This window comes from Crotalus tigris, unplaced genomic scaffold (genome assembly GCF_016545835.1).
Source record: "Crotalus tigris isolate CLP2741 ecotype Arizona unplaced genomic scaffold, ASM1654583v1 scf7180000023723.778456, whole genome shotgun sequence".
Lineage (NCBI taxonomy): Eukaryota > Metazoa > Chordata > Lepidosauria > Squamata > Viperidae > Crotalus > Crotalus tigris.
Genome location: NW_024100141.1, coordinates 364,508 through 390,327, shown reverse-complemented (window position 1 = coordinate 390,327; position 25,820 = coordinate 364,508). Strand labels below are relative to the sequence as shown.

At 45.0% G+C, this 25,820-nt stretch overlaps 1 protein-coding gene across 1 annotated transcript in view; it reads left to right on the top strand.

Annotated features, from left to right (window-relative positions):
• The window catches only part of LOC120297976 (double C2-like domain-containing protein beta), a 202,759-nt gene that overhangs the window by 29,948 nt on the left and 146,991 nt on the right, over positions 1 to 25,820 (top strand). Inside the window, exons 6-8 of the mRNA XM_039321257.1 lie at positions 1,703 to 1,889; positions 9,414 to 9,527; positions 11,821 to 11,992. Of these exons, the coding sequence (XP_039177191.1) occupies positions 1,703 to 1,889; positions 9,414 to 9,527; positions 11,821 to 11,992 (473 nt within the window). The remainder of the gene's footprint in view (positions 1 to 1,702; positions 1,890 to 9,413; positions 9,528 to 11,820; positions 11,993 to 25,820) is intronic.

Sequence of the window (25,820 nt, the reverse complement as noted above, 5' to 3'; positions counted from 1 at the left end):
ACAGTTTCCACAGGTCTAAAGCATTTTGTGTTGTGTGTGTGTGTGTGTGTGCGTGCACGCGTTTGTGTTTAAACTCACCTCTCTCTGTGCTCTCGGAGTGTCTCGTTGAGTTTTTGATTAGCTTTTGCTGGAGGGCAGAAATTAAATTGAGTTTCAGGCTTTCACTGTTCTTTCTGTGAAAATTGCTCTTCCTTTTGTGCGAAGCCGTATAGATTAAATATGTTTTATTAAGTTCCCTTTGTCCCCAATCTCTATATTAAAATCTGTATTGGAAAGAAAGCTGCGTTCTTGGAAAATGTGGCCGCAGTGAGTTTGGCAACCAGCTTTCGTGTCACCTTATCAGCCGCGAGGTTTTGACCCTCTTTTAACTGAAATTATTTTTCTCTCAGCTTGAGTTTTAAGCTGAATATCCAAAAAAATTTTCCTTGGCTTTTGGTAGAATGCATTTACAGCTAGACCTATGACGAAAATTGAGCCCAAAATTTCTGTGGCTAATTAAGTGAGTTTTGCCCCATTTAATAAGTGGCAGGAATAGCCAACACTCCAGAAGACAGGCTTAAGATACAGGAGGATCTGGACAGACTTGAACATCGAGCGCTATCTAACAAAACTAAATTCAGTGGTGAAAAAAGTAAGGCAAGACTACATTTAGGCAAGAAAAACCAAATGTACAGGTATAGTATAGTTGCTCAATAGTAGCAACTGTGAGAGGGATCTCGGAGTCCTAGTGGACAATCACTCAACTATGAGCCAGCTGTGTGCTGCAGCTGCCAAAAAAGCCAACACAGTGCTGGGCTGCATTAACAGAGTGATAGAATCAAGATGACGGGAAGTAATAATACTGCTTTATAATGCCTTGGTAAGGCCACACTTGAAATACGGCATCCAGTTTTGGTCACCATGATGTAAACAAGATCTTGAGACTCCAGAAAAAGTGCAGAGAAGAGCAACAAAGATGATCAGGGGACTGGAGGCTAAAACATATACAGTAAGGAATGGTTGCTGGAATTGGGTATGTCTAGTTTAATGAAGAGAAGGACGAGGGGGGACAGGATAGCAGTGTTCCAATATCTCAGGGGCTGCCCCAAAGAAGAGGTAGTCAAGCTATTCTCCAAAGCGCCTGAAGGCAGGACAAGAAGCAACGGAGGGAAACTCATCAAGGAGAGAAGCAAGCTAGAACTAAGGAGAAACTTCCTGACAGTTAGAACAATTAACCAGTGGAACAACCTGCCTCCAGAAGTTGTGAGTGCTCCAACACTGGAGGTTTTTAAGAAGAGACTGGACCGCCATTTGTCTGAAATGGTGTAGGGTTTCCTTCCTGAGCAGGGGTTGGACTAGATGACCTCCAAGGTCCCTTCCAACTCTTCTATTCTATTCTAAACTATTCTATTCTATTCTATTCCATTCCATTCCATATTTTCTATTCTATTCCATTCCATTCCATATTTTCTATTCTATTCTAATCTATTCTATTCTACTCTACTCTACTCTACTCTACTCTACTCTACTCTACTCTATTCTATTCTATTCTATTCTATTCTATTCTATTCTATTTATTCTATTCTATTCATGAACACAAAAAAAGCAAAAGAGTACTCAAAGACACAAACGAGGGCTCAATAAAATCAGAAATAAATAAACACAAATCAGCATTCAGAACACTAAAAGTCCTTTTCTTTCTTTCTTTCTTCAATCTCTTCAGGTCTGGAAGCGATCTGGGGCCTGGTTCTACAAAGGTCTCCCGAAATGCATCTTGCCCTTAAAAGGGAGCAGCGGCAGCAAAGCCAAAGAAATCCACATTCGACCCCCTCCTCCTCGCCTGGCACCCCCATCCCTGGAACTCCGGGGCAGTGGGATGGATCACACCTACACCTGGGCCAGGAGCAAAGGTCAGCCTCTACTCTCCCCCCCCCCCAATGGGAGGCATCCAGAGGGATATTGGGAATGATTAAAAGAGGCTCAATCTCAGCAATGTTAATATGGGTGAACTTCAACTCCCAGAATTCTCCAGCCAGCATCCTGGCTGGAGAATTCTGGGAGTTGAAGTCCACCTATCTTAGAGAATTTGGGCACTGACGTCCATTCATCACAGCATGCCACTGGGGAATTCTGGGAGTTGAAGTCCACGCATCTTAAAGCATGCAGGCTGGGGAATTCTGGGAGTTGAAGTCCACCAATCTTAAAGCATGCAGGCTAGGGAATTCTGGGAGTTGAAGTCCACACATCTGAAAGCATGGCTGGCTGGGGAATTCTGGGAGTTGAAGTCCACCCATCTGAAAGCATGCAGGCTGGGGAATTCTGGGAGTTGAGGTCCACCCATCTGAAAGCATGGCTGGCTGGGGAATTCTGGGAGTTGAAGTTCACCCGTCTTAAAGCATGGCTGGCTGAGGAATTCTGGGAATTGAAGTCCACCCATCTGAAAGCATGCAGGCTGGGGAATTAATAACAACAACAACAACAACAACAACAACAACAACAATAATAATAATAATAATAATAATAATAATAATAATAATAGTAGTAGTAGTAGTAGTAAAGTTGGAAGGGATCTTGGAGGTCATCTAGTCCAACCCCCTGCTCAGACAGGAAACCCTACACCATTTCGGACAAATGGCTGTCCAGTCTCTTCTTAAAAACTTCCAGTGTTGGTGCATTTACTGCTTCTGGAGGCAGGTGGTTCCACTGGTTAATTGTTCTCACTGTCAGGAAGTTTCTCCTTAGTTCTAGGTTGCTTCTTTCCTTGATTAGTTTCCACCCGTTGCTTCTTGTCCTGCCTTCAGGTGCTTTGGAAAATAGCTTGATTCCCTCTTCTGGGAATTCTGGGAGTTGAAGTCCACCCGTCTTAAAGCATGGCTGGCTGGGGAATTCTGGGGGCTGAAGTCCATGCATCCTAAAGCAGGCTAGCTGGATGCTGACAAGTGGTACAAACAGATCTCGAATTAACGACCACAGTTGAGTTCAAAATTTTCTGTGGCTAAGCAAGACAGTTGTTAAGTGACTTTTGCCCCATTTTACGACCTTTCTCGCCACGAGTCGAGGGCTGTCGGTAACGGGTGGAAGATCATTAAAAAGAGATCCAACCTAAAAACCAGGAGAAATTTCCTGACAGAACAATTAACCAGTGGAACAACCTGCCTCCAGAAGCGGTGAATGCTCCGACACTGGACGTTTTTAAGAAGAGACTGGACAGCCATTTGTCCGAAATGGTATAGGGTTTCCTGCCTGAGCAGGGGGTTGGACTAGATGACCTCCAAGGTCCCTCCCAACCCTGTTATTCTCTTTTCTAAGTAATTCCCTGTTTTATACATTCCGGGCCAGAGGTCCCTTTTATGGGGCAGCCTGCCTTCTAAATTTAGCTCAAAATTAGACGATAGAAAGGCAGTTAGATTGGGGGGGGGGGCTTAATTCCTCTTCCCACCCCTCCATAATCTCATCTCCCCATCCAACAGCTGCCTGCTACAGAAGATTTCCTCCCCGCAGGCTGCTTAAATAGCAGAAGGGGGTGCAGGCCTTTTATTTTTATTCCTCCCCCCCCCACTGTAAAGTGGGAACAATTTCCCAGTTGAAATAGCCACCCTGGGTCTTTTGTCAGCTAAATTGAGGCTTGTATCTTTGTTTGTCTCCCTTCAATTGAGTTTGCAAGAAACAGCAGAAATGCCAGATTGGGGGGGGGTGAGGGGTGGGAACGGAGAGCCTTTGTAATGAGGTTTAGTGCTAATATACCCTTGTAGATTTGGGGGGGGGGGTCCTGTTTTTTTTTTCTTAAAAAAAAAAAAAAAAGAACATCGGAATGGATTTAACAGCCAGCATATGGGCGTTTGAGTCACTCTCAGCTTGTGACAGCTGCAAAGTTCTGGGTCTGTTTGGTGTTTTTTTTTTTTTTTTAAAAGAAGGATTTTACCAAGTTTCCAAAATAAAGAGAAAAAGTTAAAATACAAATTGAAGGGGGAGAGAAAGGATAAGTGGGGTTAAATAGCCACAGTGCAGATGGTCCTCAACTTTGGGCGACGAAGCCCAAAATTGACAACGCTAAGCAAGACCGTTGTTAAGAGGCCCATTTTACAACCTTCCTTGTTATCGTTGTTAAGTGAATCACTGCAGCTGTTAAGTTAGGAACACGGTTGTGAAGTGAATCTGACTCCCCCCCCCCTGGATTTTGCTTATCAAAAGGGGATCACCTGACCCGGGACGCTGCAGCCGTCGCAAAGATGAGTCAGTTGCCGAGTGTCTGAATCTTGAACCCGTGACCCGTGCTGCAACGGTCACCGGTGTGAAAAATGGTTATTAAGTGTTACCAGTGTCCTTGTACAATAACTTTGAACAGTCCCTCGGCAACCTTGGCTCTTTTATGACTCGTGGACTTCAACTCCCAGAATTCCTGAGCCAGCCATGCTGAGGGGAAAGGGAGAGGTTTCCAAGCTGAGCCAAGCTGGCTCAGGAATTCTGGGAGTTGAAGTCCACCAGTCATGAGGGGGCCATAGTTCCTCCATGCTGGCTCAGGAATTCTGGGAGTTGAAGTCCACCAGTCATAAAAGAGCCAAGGTTGCCTACCCCTGCCCTAAACAAATAAAAAATGTCTTCCAAATTATAATTCAGAGTAAATTTCAGTCTGTTTGCCCACCTTTTTGCCCAGTGGTCAAGCATAATATCACAAGTGTTCCTCCACTTAAGAACAGTTCGTTTAGTGACTGTTCAAAGTTACAGTGGCATTGAAAAAAATGAATTATAACCATTTTTTTTACACTTAACGGCCATGGCAGCCTCCCCGCGGTCACGTGATCAAAATTCAGACACTGGGCAACTGTTTTGTATTTATGACGGTCGCAGTGTCCCAGGATGGTGTCACGTGACCCCCTTTTGCAACCTTCTGACAAGCAAACTCAATGGGGAAGCCAGATTCATTTAAAAACCGTGTTGCTAACTGAACAATTACAGGGATTCACTTAACAACGGAGGCGAGAAAGGTTGTAAAATTGAACCATGCTTACTTAACAAGTATCTTGCTTATCAATCATAAATGTCGGATTCAATTGTGGTCATAATCAAGGACTACCCATATATCCAAAACCTCCTGCCCATTTAACCCTACCATCTGAAATATATTATTGTTGTTGTTGTTGTTGTTATTATTATTGATCATCACACAGCCAGATGTTCAGACTGGATTTGGCATTCTGTCTACCTATCGAGTCCTTACCCAGGACCTGGGATAGGCAGATGTGGATGTTTGATGGTATTACAGATATCGTCGCAGGATGGAAGCAGTTCCTAATAAGGCCGCCTTTTGCAATTGACTAATAGCGAATTTGTCAATGCCAATGGTGTTCAAGTGGTGCTCCAGTTGTTTTGGGATCTGGAGCTCCACTCCAGATCCCAAATTATTATTATTATTATTATTGCTGAGTTCTTTTTTTTTCTTGGTTTCGGGTGTGAACGAGGAAAGCTAGGGCTTTGAGGTGTTCTTTTGAAATGCTTTGGGAAGGAGGAGGAGGAGGAGGAGTTGGTAGGGATCTTGGAGGTCATCTAGTCCAACCCCCTGCTCAGGCAGGAAACCCTATAGTACCATTTCAGACAAATGGCTGTCCAGTCTCTTCTTAAAAACTTCTAGTGTTGGAGCATTCACCGCTTCTGGAGGCAGGTTGTTAATAATAATAATAAAGTTGGAAGGGACCTTGATGTCATCTAGTCCAACCCCCTGCTCAGGCAGGAAACCCTACACCATTTCAGATAAATGACTGTCCAGTCTCTTCTTTAAAACTCCCAGTGTTGGAGCATTCATAGCTTCTGGAGGCAGGTTGTTCCACTGGTTAATTGTTCTAACTGTCAGGAAGTTTCGCCTCAGTTCTAGGTTGCTTCTCTCCTTGATGAGTTTCCATCCATTGCTTCTTGTCTGCCTTCAGGAGCTTTGGAGAATAGCTTGACTCCCTCTTCTTTGGGGCAGCCCCTGAGATATTGGAAGACTGCTATCTTGTCCCCCCTCGTCCTTCTCTTCATTAAACGAGACATACCCAATTCCAGCAACCGTTCCTTGTATGCTTTAGCCTCCAGACCTCTAATCAACTTCCTGACTCATTGTCAATATCAATTTACATCCCTTAGCAATAAGATGTTCGTTGCTGGTACAAAAGTCTTTTTCAAAAATCACTTCTTTCATCTGTCAAAACAGAACTCTTTTTTATCCATTTTAAATCTCTCAAAACGGAGCGTACGTAAACCATTGACAAGTAAAAATCTCCCTTCTTCCAGATTTTCTCTTTTCTCTTCCAACGGATGTTAATAGCTCGGCATAAGTCAGCCAAGTGGGTTTAATTGTCCTTTCTCTTCTGAAGAAAGCTTTTCTGGGGCTTTGCTGTAGGTCTTTTTCCCGATTCTCCAAAAGCGCATTTAAAGAAGCGAAGCTTAAAATTTATATTGAATTTATCTTTAGCGTGCCCTAAGCAGCTGTGCCAGTCCCTTTAGTTCTAGTACAGGCAATCCTTGACTTACAACCATCCCTTTAGTGACCGTTCAAAGTTACAACGGCACTGAAAAAAGTAATAATAACAATAATGAAGTTGGAAGGGACCATGGAGATCATCTAGTCCAGTGGTTCTCAACCTTTTTAATGCCGCGACCCCCAACCGGTCGTAAGTCGAGGACTACTCAACCAGTCGTAAGTCGAGGACTACTCAACTGGTGCAGCAGCACCGTTTGCAGAATGGGACTTTTGGCGGGCTCAGCAGAGCAGAGACAGCCTGGACAATTCCTATTGGCTTTTGAAAGCCAATAAAATTAGACTCTATTCAAGAGAGTCTATTCTATTGGCTTTCAAAAGCCCATAGAATAAAAGGGAGGAGCACAGCTAAGGAAAAGGGGGGAAAAAAATGGCGGACTGCGTTGTTTGGGGACCCCCGTGAAATGGTCGTTCGACCCCAAATGGGGTCCCGACCCACAGGTTGAGAACCACTGATCTAGTCCAACCCCCTGCTCAGGCAGGAAACTGTGACTTATGACAGTTTTTCACACTGTTGCAGCATCCCCGTGGTCAGGTGATCAAAATTCAGACGCTTGGCGGCTGACTCATATTTATGACTGTCGCAGAGTCCCGGGGTCATGTGATCCCCTTTTGGGACCTTCTGACAAGCAGAGTCAATGCCGGAAGCCAGATTCACTTAACAACCATGTGACTAACTTAACAACTGCAGGAATTCACTTAACAACATTATAGTTTGTTATGAAGTGAGATAGTAGTAAAGTAAAGTTGGAAGGAACCTTGGAGGTCATCTAGTCCAACCCCCTGCTCAGGCAGGAAACCCTATACCATTTCAGACAAATGGCTGTCCAGTCTCTTCTTAAAAACCTCCAGTGTTGGAGCATTCACCGCTTCTGGAGGCAGGTTGTTCCACTGGTTAATTGTTCTAACTGTCAGGAAGTTTCTCCTTAGATAAGGGAAATCTTCGTTATCCAAGGTTTGAAAATTATGGACATCAAAGGTTAAATTGGAATATCGATGAGAAGTCAAAAGTTATGTAAAAATTAATAACAGGATATGGATGGTTTATGAAGATTGAATGTAATTAAGATATATATAAGCTAAACACTTATCGATAAATGTAATTATGATGTCTTTATTAATATAATTAGAAAAGTACTAGTTTGAATACGAGACAGTAAATGTTAAGGGAAAAAGAGAAGAAATATCTGATGTTGTAACCTGAGATTTGCACTAAAGATTTTGTTACTGAATTATCGATTAACTCAGTCGCCACGTTGCTTTTTAAACACTCAAATGTAAAATTGGAAAATTAATAAAATATTATTTTAAAAAAAGCAACAACTGTGACAAGGAAGGCCCTAAAATGAAGCAAAACTCACTTAAGAACTGTCTCACTTAGCAATAGAAATTTTGGGCTCAGTTGTGGTTGTAAACTGAGGATTGCCTATATAGTCTTTTATTTTGTAAAGTTATCGGTTCCCAAACAACAAAGTACAATATTAAATTAGGTCATATTAACCCTCCTCTTGCAAGAATTTCTATTTAATTCCTGGGGCTTTTGTCCCGTTTTATGACATTTTTTGCCACAGTTGTTCAGTGATTCACTGCAGTTGTTAAGTGAGTAGCACGGTTGTTAAGTGGATCCCGCTTCCCCATTGGCTGTGCTTGGCAGAAGATCGCAAAAGAGGATCACATGACCCCAGGACACTGCAACTGTCATAAATACATGCCAGTTGCCAAGCGTCTGGATTTTGATCATGTGACCCTGGGAAATGCTTGAACGGTCGTAAGTGTGAAAAACCATCCTAACTCCCTTTTTTCATTGCCATTGTAACTTTGACCAATCACTAAATAATAATAATAATAATAATAATAATAAAGTTCGAAGGGTCCTTGGAGGTCATCTAGTCCAACCCCCTGCTCAGGCAGGAAACCCTATACCATTTCAGACAAATGGCTGTCCATGAGCTGTTGTAAGTTGAGGACTGCCTGTGTAAAAACGACAGACTTGTTGAAACGTTCATTTTTAGAACTGAGATTCTATCTAATAATGACAATTGTAATTTGTCCCACCTCATTAAATCCATTTTGATCTCGTTTCACGTTTTAACATCATTATTCCGAAACACCATACAGTTCTTGGTAGCGAATGTAATTTAATTCCTAAATATCTTAATTTTAAAACCAATCTTTGCAATCAACAGTTCTTGATCTTGTAGACATATATATTTTTCCACCTTTTAGGCTTCTGTTTATTCATCTTAGAGCTGGCAATTTGCTAAAATGCTTCCATTTTTTTTCCATTAAATGGTCTGTAATATTCTGAGGATCCTGTACAGGTAGGCCTCCATTTTCAGCCATTTGTTTAGTGACTGTTCGAAGCTACAATGGCACCCAAAAAAGTAATTTAGGCCCATTTTTCACACAACATCCCTGTGGTTACGTGATTAAAATTCAGATGCTCGGAAACTGGCATGTATTTACGACGGTTGCAGTGTCCCGGGGTTACGTGATCCCCTTTTGTGACCTTCTGACAACAAAGTCAACGGGGAAGCCAGTTTCATACAACAACCATGTTACTAACACAACACATGAAGTGATTCACTTAACAACTGTGGCAAGAAAGGTCGTAAAATGGGGCAAAACGCATGTAACAACCGTCTTGCAGAACAACAGACATTTTGGCTTCAGCTTTGGTTGTAAGTTGAGAACTACCTGTATTACTAACTACTATTAGTGTTGTCGGCAAAAGACCACAACTTATAACTCTTTTTTGGCGGGTGGGGGGACGATGTTGGGTAAATACATCAGCCAAATGTATAGGTAGTCCTTGTCTTAAAAACAGAATTGGGACCTAAAACGTTAAAGGGTATGGTTGTTAAGTGAGACAAAGGATTGACGGCATTCACCTCCCGCCATTTTGTTCGTTTTCCCGCAGTTGTCTCCAGTGACAGTGACAGCGACTCTGAGATCAGCTCCTCCAGTTTTGACAGTCGGTCCTTATCCGTGAGATCAAAGAGTTTCCAGATCAGGAAACACCCAGCAGACTCTGGTGAGCAAATTCGCGGGTTGAAAAGCTGCAAATTTGTGTTGTTGTGATCTCACACTTCTTGCGGTTACTGGACTAACCCATTGGCTGGATTTCCAGGAGGCGGGGAAGAGTAATGACCACAGCTGTTTCTATTTGCATTGACAGTGGGAATGGATTTTGGTTCGTTCATTCATTCATTCATCAATCATACGTGGTGATGCAGTTGTTAGAACGCAGTATTGCAAGCTAACTCTGCCCACTGCCAGGAGTTTGATCCTGACCGACTCAAAATTGACTCAGGACCCTTCCATCCTTCCAAGGTCGGTAAAATCAGGACCCAGATTGCTGGGGGGGGGGGCGCAACAGGCTGACTCTGTAAACTGCTTAGAGAGAGCTGTAAAGCTCTGTGAAGCGGTATATAAGTCTAAGGCAGTGGTTCTCAATCTGTGGGTCGGGACCCCATTTGGGGTCGAGCGAACATTTCACGGGGGTCGCCAAACAAGGCAGTCCGCCATTTTTTCCCCCTTTTCCTTAGCTGTGCTGCTCCCTTTTATTCTATTGGCTTTTGAAAGCCAATAGAATAGACTCTCTTGAATAGAGTCTAATTCTATTGGCTTTCAAAAGCCAATAGGAATTGTCCAGGCTGTCTCTGCCCTGCTGACCCGCCAAAAGTCCCATTCTGCAAACGGTGCTGCACCAGTTGAGTAGTCCTCGACTTACGACCGGCTGAGTAGTCCTTGACTTACGACCGGTTGGGGGTCGCGGCATTAAAAAGGTTGAGAACCACTGGTCTAAGGGCTATTGCTATTTGCTGTGGTCAATAAATGGTCAATAAATGAATGGTTGTAGGCCAAGGGCTTCTTTTAGACAAGAATCACGTCAACTAACGGTCAGCGCCAAATTGGCACTAGATAAGAGTCAACAGAATTGAAGAGGGGTTGAATTTAAACCATTTGTGGGAATGTAACGACTCCAGGCTGATTCCTCTCTTGACTCTGCCCCCAGGCCCTGCCTGGCCTTCTACCTGAAGTCATAGTTCCAGTATTGTGCCTTTGGCAGCCCTGCTGGTTAGAATGCAGCATTGCAGGCTAATAACTCCGCCCACAGCCAGGAGTTCGATCCTGACCGGTTCAAGGTTGACTCAGCCTTCCATCCTTCTGAAATCGGAAAAATGAGGACCCAGATTGTTGGGAGCAAGTATGTCGACTCTGTAAACCATTTAAAGTGCTGTGAAGCGGTGTATAAGTCTAAGGCCTATGGCTATTGCTGTTCAAATGGTCAATAAATGAATGGTTGCAGGTCAAGGACTCCTTTTAGACAAGAATCAAGGCAACTAACGGTCAGCACCAAATTGGTGCTACATAAGAGCCAACGGAATTGAAGAGGGGGTTGAACCATTTGTGGGAACATAACGATTCTAGGTTGATTCTTCTCTTCACTCCATCCCCAGGCTCTGCCTGTCCTATATGAATAGAATAGAATAGAATAGAATAGAATAGAATAGAATAGAATAGAATAGAATAGAATAGTAACTTTATTGTCACTTTGAATGTACACTAATCGGCATACATTAAAGTGAAATTTCGTTACATATATGAAGTGATAATTCCAGTATTGTGCCTTTGGGAGCCCTGGTGGTTAGAATGCAGCACTGCACGCCGACTCTGCCCACAGCCAGGAGTTCGATCCTGACTGGTTCAAGGTTGACTCAGCCTTCCATCCTACCGAGGTCGGTAAAATGAGGACCCAGATTGTTGGGGGGGGGCAACAGGCTGATTCTGTAAACTGCTTAGAGAGGGCTGTAAAGTATATAAGTCTTAGGTCAGTGGTTCTCAACCTTTTTAATGCCACGACCCCCAACCGATCGTAAGTCGAGGACTACTCAACCGGTCGTAAGTCGAGGACTATTCAACGGGTGCAGCACCGTTTGCAGAATGGGACTTTTGGCGGGCTCAGCAGGGCAGAGACAGCCTGGACAATTCCCATTGGCTTTTGAAAGCCAATAGAATTAGATTCTATTCAAGAGAGTCTATTCTATTGGCTTTCAAAAGCCAAGAGAATAAAAGGGAGTAGCACAGCTAAGGAAAAGGGAAAAAAAATGGCGGACTGCGTTGTTTGGCGACCCCGTGAAATGGTCGTTCGACCCCAAATGGGGTCCCGACCCATAGGTTGAGAACCACTGTCTTAGGTGCTATCGCTAGTCTATTCAATTTATATTTTTAGGGATTTTGCCCTACTGGCTTCCTCTCCAGGCTGATTTTCATGCTCAATATCACGTTCAGTGATTTGGTTTTTTTTTTCCTGCTTCCTCCAGTTTCCAGTGGTGAGGCTGCTCAGTCGCCAAGTGGGAGTGTCGGTCGGACTTTGGGCAGTACCAAATCAGAAAGCCAGAGCAGTCTGGGCAGCGAGCGCTACAGTGCCCCGGAGGGCTACCAAAGTGATCGTGAAGATGGGGAGAGCGATACTGTCCGAAGCGCTCCCGGTGAGTGGGTCAGAATTTACAAAGGGAATTACCTAGGGGTGGGAGAAAAAAAAACACAGATTTGGTTGGGAGAAAAGTGGCTTATTACAGATACTCCTCGACTTACGACCTAGAACTAAGGAGAAACTTCCTGACAGTGAGAACAATTAACCAGTGGAACAACCTGCCTCCAGAAGCGGTGAATGCCCCAACACTGGAAGTTTTTAAGAGGAGATTGGACAGCCATTTGTCCAAAATGGTATAGGGTTTCCTGCCTGAGCAGGGGGTTGGACTAGATGACCTCCAAGGTCCCTTTCAACATTATTATTATTATTATTATTATTATTATTATTATTATTATTATTATTCCCAAAAATTCTGCTGCTCAGTTAGTTTTGTCCCATTTTATGACCTTCCTTGCCGCTGCTAAATCAATCACTGCAGATGTCCATGGAGGTTCTCCATAATTCCTGGTCATCGTTTATCCCAAAGGTGCTTTTTCAAGAGGCAACTGGACTTTCTTTTTAATAATAATAATAATAATATTAATAATAATAATAATAATAATAATAATTTTGTCCTTAGTTCTAGGTTGCTTCTCTCCTTGATTAGTTTCCATCCATTGCTTCTTGTCCTGCCTTCAGGCACTTTGGAGAATAGCTTGACTCCCTCTTCTTTGCGGCAGCCCCTGAGATATTAGAACACTGCTATTCTGTCCCCCCTCGTCCTTCTCTTCGTTAAACTAGACATACCCAATTTCAGCAGCCTTTCCTTATATATTTTAGCCTCCAGCCCCTAGATCATCTTTGTTGCTCATCTCTGTACTCTGTAATCTTTGAAGACGTTTCGCTTCTCCTCCAAGATGCTTCTTCCACTCTGACCGGGATGGTGGGGAATGGAAGCATTTATACTCCTAGCAGACAACTGGTCATTTGCCTTCTTTTAGAGCGGCGTTGAGGCCACTTGGAGGTTTATCTGTGTCCGCTGGCTTGAAAGAGGGGGCAAAGAGGCCATTGGTGTCAAAATTAAAAACAGCCCTCCCTCAACAGAGGAGGAGGGATACAACGTCATCCATCTCCAGTCTACAACACGGTACTTTCAGCAGTCCCAAGAAGGCTCGACACCCATTTGCACCACTCAGGTGACCCTGAGGACACAGACAAAACTCTAAGTGGCCTCAACGACTCTATAAAAGAATGTGTTTCAACATAGATGGCCACCACAAAATTGTACATTGGCTCCCGGCCGGCCTGGGCCAGGACGCAGGCAGTGGGGGGTGTTCCCTCACTGTTTCCAGGATGGCTTCGTGGGCCACATGAAACCACTCCGAGGCGTGAAGAGGCAACTTGGAGGTTTATCTGTGTCCGCTGGTTTGAAAGAGGGGGCAAAGAGGCCATCGGTGTCAAAATGAAAAACGCCTCTCTAAAAGAATGCAAATGACCAGCTGTCTGCACTGCAAGGAGTATAAATCCTTCCATTCCCCACCATCTAGTCAGAGCTGAAGAAGCATCTTGGAGAAGTGAAACATCTTCAAGGAAAAACAAGGAAGTCCAGTTGCCCCGTGAAGAAGCATCTTTGGGATAATCACTGCAAATGTTAAATGCATCATTTAGTCCAAACATGTCAAACCCAAGGCCCAGAGGCTGGATGCAGCCCGCAAAGTGGTTTCATGTGGCCTGCGAAGCCATCCTGGAAACAGTGAGGGAACGGCCCCCACTGCCTTGGCACCGACAATGGGAGACAATGCACAATTTTGTGGTGGCCCCCTATGCTGCAACGCATTCAGTCTTAGCTCCACAAGGATGTCTGGAAACAGCGAGGAACCAGCCCCTGCTGCGTTGGCCCCGCCCCTGTGTGCATGCTGGGGAGGTGTCGCCCTTTGTAAGGAATGAAGAAATGGACCATCGCCTGGAAGCGGCCAGCAAATGGCCCTCGCCGACTTCACCTATCCGGCTTGATGGGCTCTGCCCTGGTCCCACCCCCTTCTGCCAGAGACCCTCAGATCTGTCCCACTCCTGCCCAGGCCCCCACAGGCCCCCTTGACGCGAATGATGTAGAACTGGCCACGCCCACTCAGTAGGCCACACCCACTCCATCCATGCCCACCCAGTAGGCCGCACCCACCCTGACCCCCCCACCCTCCTCCAAGGGCAACCACAGTGCTGATGTGGCCCTCAATGAAATTGAGTTTGATACCCCTGATTTAGTCATTAAGTGAATCTGGCTGCCTCTGTTGACTTTGCTTGTTGGAAGCTGGCTGGGAAAGTTACAAATGGTGATCATGTGACCCCCGGGAAAGGGCAACTGTCATAAACATGGGTAGTCCTCGACTTACAATGGTGTCATTTAGTGACTGTTCAAAGTTACCGCGGCGCTGAAAAATGTGACTTAGGACCCTTTTTCACAGTTACGACCTTTGCAGCCTCCCTGCGGTCAGGCGATCCAAATTCAGATGCTAGGCAACGGGTTCATACTTAACAACGGTTGCTGTGTCCCCGGGGGTCACGCGATCCCCTTTTGCGACCTTCTGTCAAGCAAAGTCAACAGGGAAGCCGGATTCACTTAACAACCGGGTTACTAACTTATCCACTGCAGTGATTCACTTAGCAACTGTGGTGGGAAAGGTCGTAAAATGGGGCAAAACTCACTTGCCAAATGTCTCACTTAGCAACAGGAATTTTGGGCTCAATTGTGGTCGTAAGATGAGGACTACCTGTACATTCCAGTTGGCCAGCGCCTGAATTTTGATCTTTGTGACCGGGGGGGGGAGGGAGGCTTCAGTGGCCGTTAAGTGTGAAAAACGGTCATAACTCATTCTTTTTAAAATGCCATTGTAACTTCGAACTGTCCCTAAACGAGTGGTTGTATCTTGAGGACTAGCTGCGTTGAAGATCGGCTGGAATAAAATCCTGCTCCTGTTTATCCTTCTTTTGGAAATGATCTAGTTATCCGCCTGGAGCAGGGGTAGGCAACCTTGGCTCTTTTATGACTCGTGGACTTCAACTCCCAGAATTCCTGAGCCAGCCATGCTGAGGGGAAAGGGAGAGGTTTCCAAGCTGAGCCATACCGGCTCAGGAATTCTGGGAGTTGAAGTCCACCAGTCATAAAAGAGCCAAGGTTGCCTATCCCTGAAATGTGAGCATATGGGCAGTTGGACTTGTGAAATTTTAAACACCAACATCATGTTTTGCCAAGGGTCAGGGCAGCGATCAGGTGCCCAGGCAATTTGATCTTGTAGATCCAGAGACAATGAATCCTCCAATCAATTAAAGGGATTTTAAGCTTTATTATGAGCTCAGGCCATCAGAGATTAAAAAGCATGGCATAAAAAATATCCAGACTGTCAGGATCTCCTTTATAACGACAGCAGAGATACCCCAAGGGTGACTGTTTTCCCCAACACCCAGTGCCAGGTTCTGTGCAGCCGTCCCCATGAACAACACAACCCGAAGGTTTTTTTTAATCAAAGTTTGGCACCAGGACTTTGTGCCCTGCTATGGTCAGGAGACTGCAAATCAGCTTCCATGCCTCAGGCGGGACTGGAACTCACCGTCTCCTGGTGATTGGCCTACAGTCACCCAGTTGGCTTTCATGCCTAAGGCGGGACTAGAATTCACCATCTCCTAGTGATTGGCCCAAATCACTCAGATGGCTTCCATGCCTAAGGCAGGACTAGAACTCACCGTCTCTAAATGATTGGCCCAAATCACTCAGATGGCTTCCATGCCTAAAGCGGGACTAGAACTCACCATCTCCTGTTGATTGGCCCAAAGTCACCCAGCCAGCTTCCATGCCTAAGGCGGGACTAGAACTCACCGTCTCCTAGTGATTGGCCCAAATCACCCAATTGGCTTCCATGCCTAAGGCAATCACCAATCCTGGTGATTGGTCCACAGTCACCCAGTTGGCTTTCATGCCTAAGGCGGGACTAGAACCTACCATCTCCTAGTGATTGGCCCAACTCACCCAGTTGGCTTCCATGCCTAAGGCAATCACCAATCCTGGTGATTGGTCCACAGTCACCCAGCTGGCTTTCATGTCTAAGGCGGGACTAGAACTCACCATCTCCTAGTGATTGGCCCAAATCACCCAGTTGGCTTCCATGCCTAAGGCAATCACCAATCCTGGTGATTGGTCCACAGTCACCCAGTTGGCTTCCATGCCTAAGGCATGGTCTGGAAGCTCATCAGAAGCCATCAGGGTCTCCAGGACAAAAGGCTTCTGTATGCAACTGCCAGCTAACAAACAGGTCACAGCATTTTGGACCGACAAAAGTTTGCATGTGATCTGCAGGGCAAGTCCCAGCTAAAACCTTTTGCAGCCGTCCGATAGCCAGACACAGTTGTTGTTCCTTCCCAAAGTTGCCCGTGCGCTGATTGGGTCCCCGTTTTCCTCTTCTTAAAAAAGGGAAAAGACGCCTCTTAAAATGCCGCTGGCGAAGATGACCCGTCTCCAAGGCTGCCGCCTTTATCCTTGCTCTCCCTCTGCGTCGAACTCAAGGTGGACGTTCCGACGAGGATTCGAAGAGGAAGAACATGGGCCGTTGGCAATATGGCGACAACCTTATCCCCCTCGGTCGCACCTCCGCCTTCATGGTTACCAGCTGATCGGCCCCTTTGACACCCAGGAATCGCCGGGAAAAAAAGGCGCCTTGAAAATTCTTGCCATTGGATTTTTTCCAGCCAAGGATGGGTGCCGTGTCGAAACAACTTGAATTTGGACCCCAGATTCTGAGATTTTTCCTATGTTCCCCGAAATGATTTTCCTTTGAAAAATGGTAGAGAGGGGCCATTCTTTCACATCTGCACACCCACAAAACACCCTCCTGGTTTTCGTCCTGGGCAACAAAGTGGATATTATTGCATTGTAATTTACTCTGCAATGGAGGGAGGGAGGGTTGACGATAGACCCAAAAATGGCATCTGTGGCTGAGAATGAAAAAAAGGCAGCTGTTTCTCACTAGGAGATTGGTAGGATCTAGAACATCTGGCAGGAAGAGAGACAAGTGGGGGAGTGGTGGTGTCTGTTGGGGGCTGGAATTAGCACAATCTGGATTTCTGAAACATTTCAGCAGCTGGATTGGATTGGATTTCTATAAATTAGGTGTCGTGGTTTCCGATAGATAGATAGATGTTGGTCAAAGAAGGTGAAAGTTGGAAGTTTCCTTTAAGACAGGTGGATTTCAACTCCCAGAATTCCCCAGCCAGCCCTGTTGAAGTCCACCCCTCTTAAAAAGGCCCAGGCTAGGAAACACTGTTCTAATTATTATGTATTCCTGAGAATTACCTTTTCATCATTGTTGCAATGGAGGTTCCTTAAACTCCTTTTTGCATAACTTATGTGGTTTCTTGTCGGTTTCATATAAAGTATTTTTATTATATTGGAGCTTGCTCGCCTGATTGTTCTCATTTTAATAGCTGAGATTGGCTGTCAGTGCTCAGCTTCTGAAGACCCCCCCCCCTTAGATGGGAAAAAAAAATCTATACCTTTTTACTTGCCAAGGCTACTTGTGTCATGGTTCCCACAGATGAAACTCTTCAAAGAACTTCGAGGCATTGTTTACCTTAAAGAATCTTTGTTAAAGAAACATAGCGTGGACAGAAACACAATCAAAGCCAAAAACTGGATTCCTCTCCCCGGGCACATAGTATCAAAGCACAATTCCCTCCTCCAATTAACAGTCATAAATCACATTCCCCAATTAGCTTGAAATGCAGGCTTCCCCTCCAGTTCTCCAGCCCGCCAATTCTTATCATCTCTTATTTCAACAACCTTGGTTCTCACGCTAGGTCCAGTATTGTTATGTCTAGCTAAACTCTCATGCACAGTCCTCCCCCCAGCATCATCTAACTCTAATAGTAAAACATAAGAAGAAAATGGTTGCATCTCCAATTGTCGTCAAAGCAAAAACATCCAATGTTAGCAGGGTTGACATCTTGCAGATCAGAAAGATGGCAGCCCCCTGGCAACTAAAGTCTTGAGTCTTTTGTCGCTTGTGTTGTAGTGTGTGTTCAAAAGGGGTGGGGCTTCAATTGCAAGTTGTGATGCCATCTTGACTTTTGGGAAGCCCCCCTCCCCTACCGTGCCCCCATTATCTGCCCCAAGTACTGGGTTTTTTCATCTCTCATTGAGGGTATGTGTGTGTCTTTGGTGCTTTCTGAGCTTGGTTGATTTCTTGTAGACATTTCATTACCTAACTAGATAACGTCGTCAGCACTAGCAGGGAGTGGGGTTCTCTGTTTACCCCAGTCAGGGAACTGCCAGCTCAGACAAACAATCAGTAAGCAGCAGCCATATCAAGGAATCATCAAGAATGCTCTTGCCAACATGGACAGGGGAAACCACTTATATGTAATCAGACGGCAAATCCCACACTCCCTTCTGTCACTGTTGATGTTGCCTAGTTAGGTAATGAAACGTCTGCAAAAAAACAGCCAAGTTTAGAGAGTAACAATCATTTCATGTCTCTCTGTCTATCGATCCTTCCATCCATTATCTGTCTGTCTGTCTGTCTGTCTGTCTGTCTGTCTATCTATCTATCTATCCATCTATCTATCATCTCCTGGATCTATCTCCTGGATTGTCTACCTACCTACCTATCTACCTACCTCTATCTATCTATCTGTCATCTATCTATCATCTATCTATCAATCATCTGGATCTATCTATGGATTGTCTGTTTGTCATCTTCTGGATCTATCTCCTGGATTGTCTGTCTATCTCCCTCCCTCCCTCCCTCCCTCCCTCCCTACCTACCTACCTACCTACCTACGTAACTACCTATCTCTACCTATCTATCTATCTATCTATCTATCTATCTATCTATCTATCTATCATCTATCAATCATCTATCAATCATCTGGATCTATCTATGGATTGTCTATCTGTTTATCATCTTCTGGATCTATCTCCTGGATTGTCTGTCTATCTCCCTACCTACCTCTACCTATCATCCATCCATCCATCCACCTACCTACCTACCTATCTATCATCTCCTGGATTGTCTACCTACCTACCTATCTATCTATCTCTATCTATCTGTCTGTCTATCTATATCTATCTATCTATCTATCTATCTATCTATCTATCTATCTATCTATGTCTCCTAGATTGTCTGTCTGTCTATCTATTTCATCTATTTATCTATGATGATATTATCTATGATGACATAATGAAACATCGGCAAGAAACCAACCATGATCAGAGAGCACCAAGAACCACAATCCACCCACTGGGCAAGCAGCATGTATTGACAAGAGTTGCAGCATCCCGTGATCAGCTGGTCACGTGATCACCATTTGCGACCTTCTGAACTACCTTCCAACAAGCAAAGTCAATGGGGGAAGCCAGATTCGCTTAATGACAGTGTGATTCACTTAATGACTGCAGGGATTCCCTTAACAACCATGGGAAAAAAAACATATCATGGGACGTGACTTCCTTAACAACTGCTTTGCTCACCAATGGGGACATTCCGGTGATATATGAATCATTGTCCATTTTGAACACATACTGTGTGCAGGGGTCTCCAACCCCCAGTCCGTAGATCGGTACAGGGCCACGGCATGCCAGAACCAGTCCGCACAAACAAGCAAAGCCCCATCCATGGGATGCAGGCAGCTCACAAAACCACACCCCCTCCGGTCCACGGAACCGGTCCCTGGTGCCCAAAAGGTTGGGGACCTCTGTCGTAGGGGAAAGAGGAAACTTGAGCATTCACAAGGCTGATGCTGTATGGAACAGAACTGTGGCTGAATCCGGATGTTCTCCGGATAACCACAAAGCCCACTCCTCCCAGAAGGTAACAAGGAAAACAGGTTGTGAAGAAGATGTGTAGCGTCCCAGACAGTCTTGGAGACCCTGCTCGAGCATTGCTTATCGGCCATATCCTGGATCGAAGGAAGTAAATTACCAATAATCTTTTCTGCCGTCCTCACCACTCTCTGCACCGCCTTCCTGTCTGAAGCAGAGATGCTTCCAAAAACCAGGCAGTAATGCAATACGACAGGATGCTCTTGCTCGTCCCTCTGTAGAAAGCGATAAGGACAGAGGAAGGAAAATGTGCTTTTCTCATGCGATGCAGAAAACGCAGGCGCTGCCGTGCCCGCTTCACCAGTATCCTGCTGTTGAGCGACCAAGCTAGCCTAGATCCAACCTAGAACTAAGGCAGCGTTGGGTTGGGACCCCATTTGGGGTTGAACGACCATTTCACGGGGGTCGCCAAACAACGCAGTCTGCCATTCCCCCCCCCCTTTTCCTTAGCTGTGCTACTCCCTTTTATTCTATTGGCTTTTGAAAGCCAATAGAATAGACTCTCTTGAATAGAGTCTAATTCTATTGGCTTTCAAAAGCCAATAGGAATTGTCCAGGCTGTCTCTGCCCTGCTGAGCCCGCCAAAAGTCCCATTCTGCAAACGGTGCTGCACCAGTTGAGTAGTCCTCGACTTACGACCGGTTGGGGGTCGTGGCATTAAAAAGGTTGAGAACCACTGAACTAAGGAGAAACTTCCGAACTGTGAGAACAATTTACCAGTATGACAGCTTGCCTTCAGAAGTTGCGGGTGCGTCATCACCAGAGGGTTTTACGAAAAGGCTGGGCAACCACCTGTCTGAAAGGGTATAGGGATCTCCTGCTAGAGCAGGGGGTTGGACTAGAAGACCTCCAAGGTCCCTTCCAGCTCTGTTCAGATTGATTTGAGCGAGTCGCATTCTGAGCCGGGAATGTTTTGTGTTCCTCCGAGCTGCCATCTTCCCAGCCAATTGTGTTCCCTCTTGAGCTCTTTGCACAAAGGAAGACGAACCTGGAGCTTCTCAACCGGAACCTGGAAAGGCTGCTGAAAAGCCCATCGGCCCAGGATGATGGATTTCAAGGTCCCTTCCCCACCTTTGCCTCTTGTGTCCTTCACACTGCAGTGCCATAAACCTTAACTGTCTCATCCTTCTTCCACTTTTCCGTCAATGCTGCTTTTGTTAGTATTTCTCTCCTCCTCACCACCCCCCCCCTTCTCCGTTAGGTAGAAAAGCCATCCAGGATAATGCGGTACTTAATCATCACTGCAAAGTTGTCTTTTGTGGCCTCCAGCTTGTCACTGATGTCTGGTATTGAAAGCAGCTTTTACCACCGTGCCGGTGAAGAAAATCACGGCATTGTTCGCACGCCTCATCCGGCAAGCTTGCTCTCTTCTATATTTATCTGCACTTTTTGATCTGCATTCAATCTCAAGGTTTTTAAATAATTGGCTTTCCGCTTCATCCTTTGCCCGCCTGCAACTGTACATATTGTCTTTTAAAAGCTCGATGCAAAATTATGTTAGCAATTAGTTTTAGCTTGGCTGTTGCGAGCGTTGCTTTGCAAACATCTGCCTTTCCTTTTTGCTCGGATTTCTGTTTTTTAATTCTTCGTTCGCCGATGTTTAAGGTGGGAAAAAAAAGAGGCCCTGGGGCTTGTTTGGGTCAAAGGCAAAATTTGGATGCGTGGTCCTTGGCTTACAACCAGTTGCTTAGCTATGGAGCGCAGAGTGAATAATAATAATAATAATAATAATACAGTGGACCACTTGGTAAGCTGTTGCAAGAAGATTGCACAAACTGATTACAAGCAACGGCATGACAAAGTAGCAACAATGGTGCATTGGAAGATCTGCAAAAAATATCATTTGCCTGTAAGCAAAAACTGGTGGGATCATAAAATAGAGAAAGTCATAGAAAATGATAAAATTAAACTGCTCTGGGACTTCAGAATTCAAACAGACAAGCACCTGCAACATAACACCCCAGACTTAACAATTGTCGATAAGAAAGACAAAAAAGTCTGGATAGTGGACGTGGCAGTGCCTGGAGACAGCAGAATAGACGAGAAAGAACTGGAGAAGATAACAAAATACAAAGACCTACAAATAGAAATAGAAAGACTGTGGCAAAAGCAAGCAAGGGTAGTACCAATAGTAATAGGCTCCTTGGGTGCAATCCCAAAACAACTGGAGCACCACTTGAACACCATCATCGGCATTGACAAATTCGCTATTAGTCAATTGCAAAAGGCAGCCTTGCGAGGAACTGCTTCCATCCTGCGGCGATACCTGTACGTCTGTTTACAACATAACTTCCATTTCCATTCTTAATTCATATTCTTTCTGATCTCTATCTTACGCTCACTTTAAGGTTGAAAATCTACACTTTCTCTCTTCTAGACGAGCTTTCTTTGTTCTGATTTTTTCTCCTCGAGTCTAACCAATAGTACATTTTATCCCAAACTTTGTAATACTCTGTTTCATCCTTGTCTTTAATTTTAATTGTTAGTCTATCCATCTCTGCACATATCAAAAAACTGTGAATGCTCCAGCACTGGGAGTTTTTAAGAAGAGACTGGACAGCCATTTGTCTGAAATGGTACTTAGGGTTTCCTGCCTGAGCAGGGGGTTGGACTAGATGACCTCCAAGGTCCCTCCCAACAACTTCTTCTTCTTTCTTCTACTTCTTCTCCTTCTCCTTCTGCTCCTCATTATTATTATTATTATTATTATTATTATGGATCATTGCACAGTCAGCCAGATGTTCAGACTGGATTTGGCATTTTGTCTACCTATCGATTCCTTACCCAGGACCTGGGATAGGCAGATGTGGATGTTTGATGGTATTACAGGTATCGTCGCAGGATGGAAGCAGTTCCTAGTAAGGCCGCCTTTTGCAATTGACTAATAGCGAATTTGTCAATGCCAATGGTGTTCAAGTGGTGCTCCAGTTGTTTTGGGATTGCACCCAAGGAGCCTATTACTATTGGTACTACCCTTGCTTGCTTTTGCCACAGTCTTTCTATTTCTATTTGTAGGTCTTTGTATTTTGTTATCTTCTCCAGTTCTTTCTCGTCTATTCTGCTGTCTCCAGGCACTGCCACATCCACTATCCAGACTTTTTTGTCTTTCTTATCGACAATTGTTAAGTCTGGGGTGTTATGTTGCAGGTGCTTGTCTGTTGCAGGTTTACTACTACTACTACTACTACTACTACTACTACTACTACTACTACTACTACTACTACTATTTATTATTATTATTTATTATTATTATGGATCATCGCACAGTCAGCCAGATGTTCAGACTGGATTTGGCATTTTGTCTACCTATCGAGTCCTTACCCAGGACCTGGGATAGGCAGATGTGGATGTTTGATGGTATTACAGGTATCGTCGCAGGATGGAAGCAGTTCCTAGTAAGGCCGCCTTTTGCAATTGACTAATAGCGAATTTGTCAATGCCAATGGTGTTCAAGTGGTGCTCCAGTTGTTTTGGGATTGCACCCAAGGAGCCTATTACTATTGGTACTAGCCTTGCTTGCTTTTGCCACAGTCTTTCTATTTCTATTTGTAGGTCTTTGTATTTTGTTATCTTCTCCAGTTCTTTCTCGTCTATTCTGCTGTCTCCAGGCATTGCCACGTCCACTATCCAGACTTTTTTGTCTTTCTTATCGACAATTGTTAAGTCTGGGGTGTTATGTTGTAGGTATTATTATTATTATTATTATTATTATTATTATTATTATTATTTACAATTGCAGAGTCCTGGGGTCAAGTGATGGCCTTTTGTGACCTTCCTAGCCGACTTCTGACAAACCACATTAATAGGGACAGCTGGATTTGCTCAAGGACTCAACAATGATCCATGATTCACTCAATCCCTGCAGAGTTTTGCTTAACAGCCAGGGCAAAGAAAGTCACTAGGGACGAGTTACTTAACAACCACTTTGCCTAGCAGTGGAAATGCCGGTACCAATTTTTTGTCCTAAGTCAAGGACTACCTGTGTTCCTTTTTTTAATGTGCAATTCTGCTTTTACAGGAAAAAAATCTTAGAAAAAGATTGTCTGCCCATCTGACTGTTACTGTCCTCGCTGCTTATTCTTTTCCCCTCTTTGTTTTCAGAAACCTTATTTCCCCCCCCCCTTTCTCTCGGATGTCTTCTCTTCTGTCTGACACCCCAGTTTATTTCTTTCCCGCCCCCCCCAACACCTCCTCTTTAATTCTCTCCCGTTCTCACATGCTGAGTCACATTTTCGCTCCATCTCTCACGGGAGAAAAAAAACAACAATGCATTTAAATATCTTTTTCTTTTGCACTTACCCACCCCAGATATGAATTCTCGCCTGGGTTTGGGATTCAGGTTGAGTGAAATCTCACTTAATGCCGTTCTGTTGGGCAAAAAGAAATGCAATTTGATGAAGGAAAACAGACTCCCTGAACAGAGATTGCAAGGCAGAATTAATTCCCCATCATTGCTGTTGTGGGCAAAATATTTCTCCTCGGTTCCTTAACGCCGTGTTTTCCCAACCTTGGCAACGTTAAGATTTGTAGACGTCAGTTCCCAGAATTCCCCAGCCAGCCTGTTTTAAGAGGGGTAGACTTCCACTCCCAGAATTCCCCAGCCAGCCTGTTTTAAGAGGGGTGGACTTCCACTCCCAGAATTCCGCAGCCAGCCTGCTTTAAGAGGGGTGGACTTCCACTCCCATAATTCCCCAGCCAGCCTGCTTTAAGAGGGGTGGACTTCCACTCCCAGAATCCCCAGCCAGCCTGCTTTAAGAGGGGTGGACTTCATTTCCCAGAATTCCCCAGCCAGCCTGTTTTAAGAGGGGTGGACTTCCACTTCCAGAATTCCCCAGCCAGCCTGCTTTAAGATGGGTGGACTTCAATTCCCAGAATTCCCCAGACAGCATGCTTTACGTTACCAGGTTTGAAAGACAATGGATTGCACTACTAGCCCATTTTGTAGAAAATAGAACCATACGGTTGGAAGGGACCTTGGTGGTCAACTAGTCCAACCCCCTGCTCAGGCAGGAAACCCTATACCAGTGATGGCGAACCTTTTAGAGACCGAGTGCCCAAAGTGCAACCCAAAACCCACTTATGCATCATCGGGTGCCAGGTGGGTGTGGCCCATTGGGTGGGTGTGGCCCATTGGGTGGGTGTGGCCCATTGGGTGAGCGTGGCCATTGGCTGGGTGTGGCCCATTGGGTGGGCGTGGCTGTGGTAGACTGGGTGGGACTAAAAGTTAAATCAATCAATTCCAACTTTGCAAGATCTTTTTTTTCCCCGCAAGAAGTTGAAATTGACTGATTGAATCTTCTTTTTTTTTTGCACACGGCGGCGAAGGCCTAAAGCGAAAAAATCTTATAAAACCCAGCTGAAGGCCTAGGACTGGGGCAAGGGCGCGTGTGCCCACAGAGAGGGCTCTGAGTGGCACCTCTGGCACCCGTGCCATAGGTTTGCTACCACTGCCCTATATCATCTCCGACAAGGGCTATTCAGTTTTGACCTAGATGGCCTCTTTGACCCTTCTTTCAAACCAGTGGTCTTCTCTATCCAAAATGTGGGCTTTGCTGTCTTCGAAAGAGCGGCCTTCGTCTCTTAAATGCAGATGGATCCTGAATCTTGTCCTGATGGGTTTGTTCTGCTATGTTGTGCCGTGCGTTTGTGAAGTAGTTGTTTTGTTTCCCCGATGTACAGACCTGAAAAGAGTCCATCTGTGTCAAAACTGAACAGCCCTCCCTCAACAGAGGGGGAGAGATAGGACACCATCCATTTCCAGTCTACAACACAGTCCTTTCAGCAGTCCCAAGAAGGCCCCACACCCATTTGCACCACTCAGGTGAATGATGGACACAGGTAAACCTCTAAGTAGCCTCAACGACTCTCTAAAAGGCAGCAAACAACGGGCTGTCTACAAGGAGCATTTACTGCTTCTGGAGGCAGACTGTTCCACTGATTAATTGTTCTCACTGTCAGGAAGTTTCTCCTTAGTTATAGGTTGCTTCTCTCCTTGATTAGTTTCCACCCGTTGCTTCTTGTCCGCTTTGTAGAATAGCTTG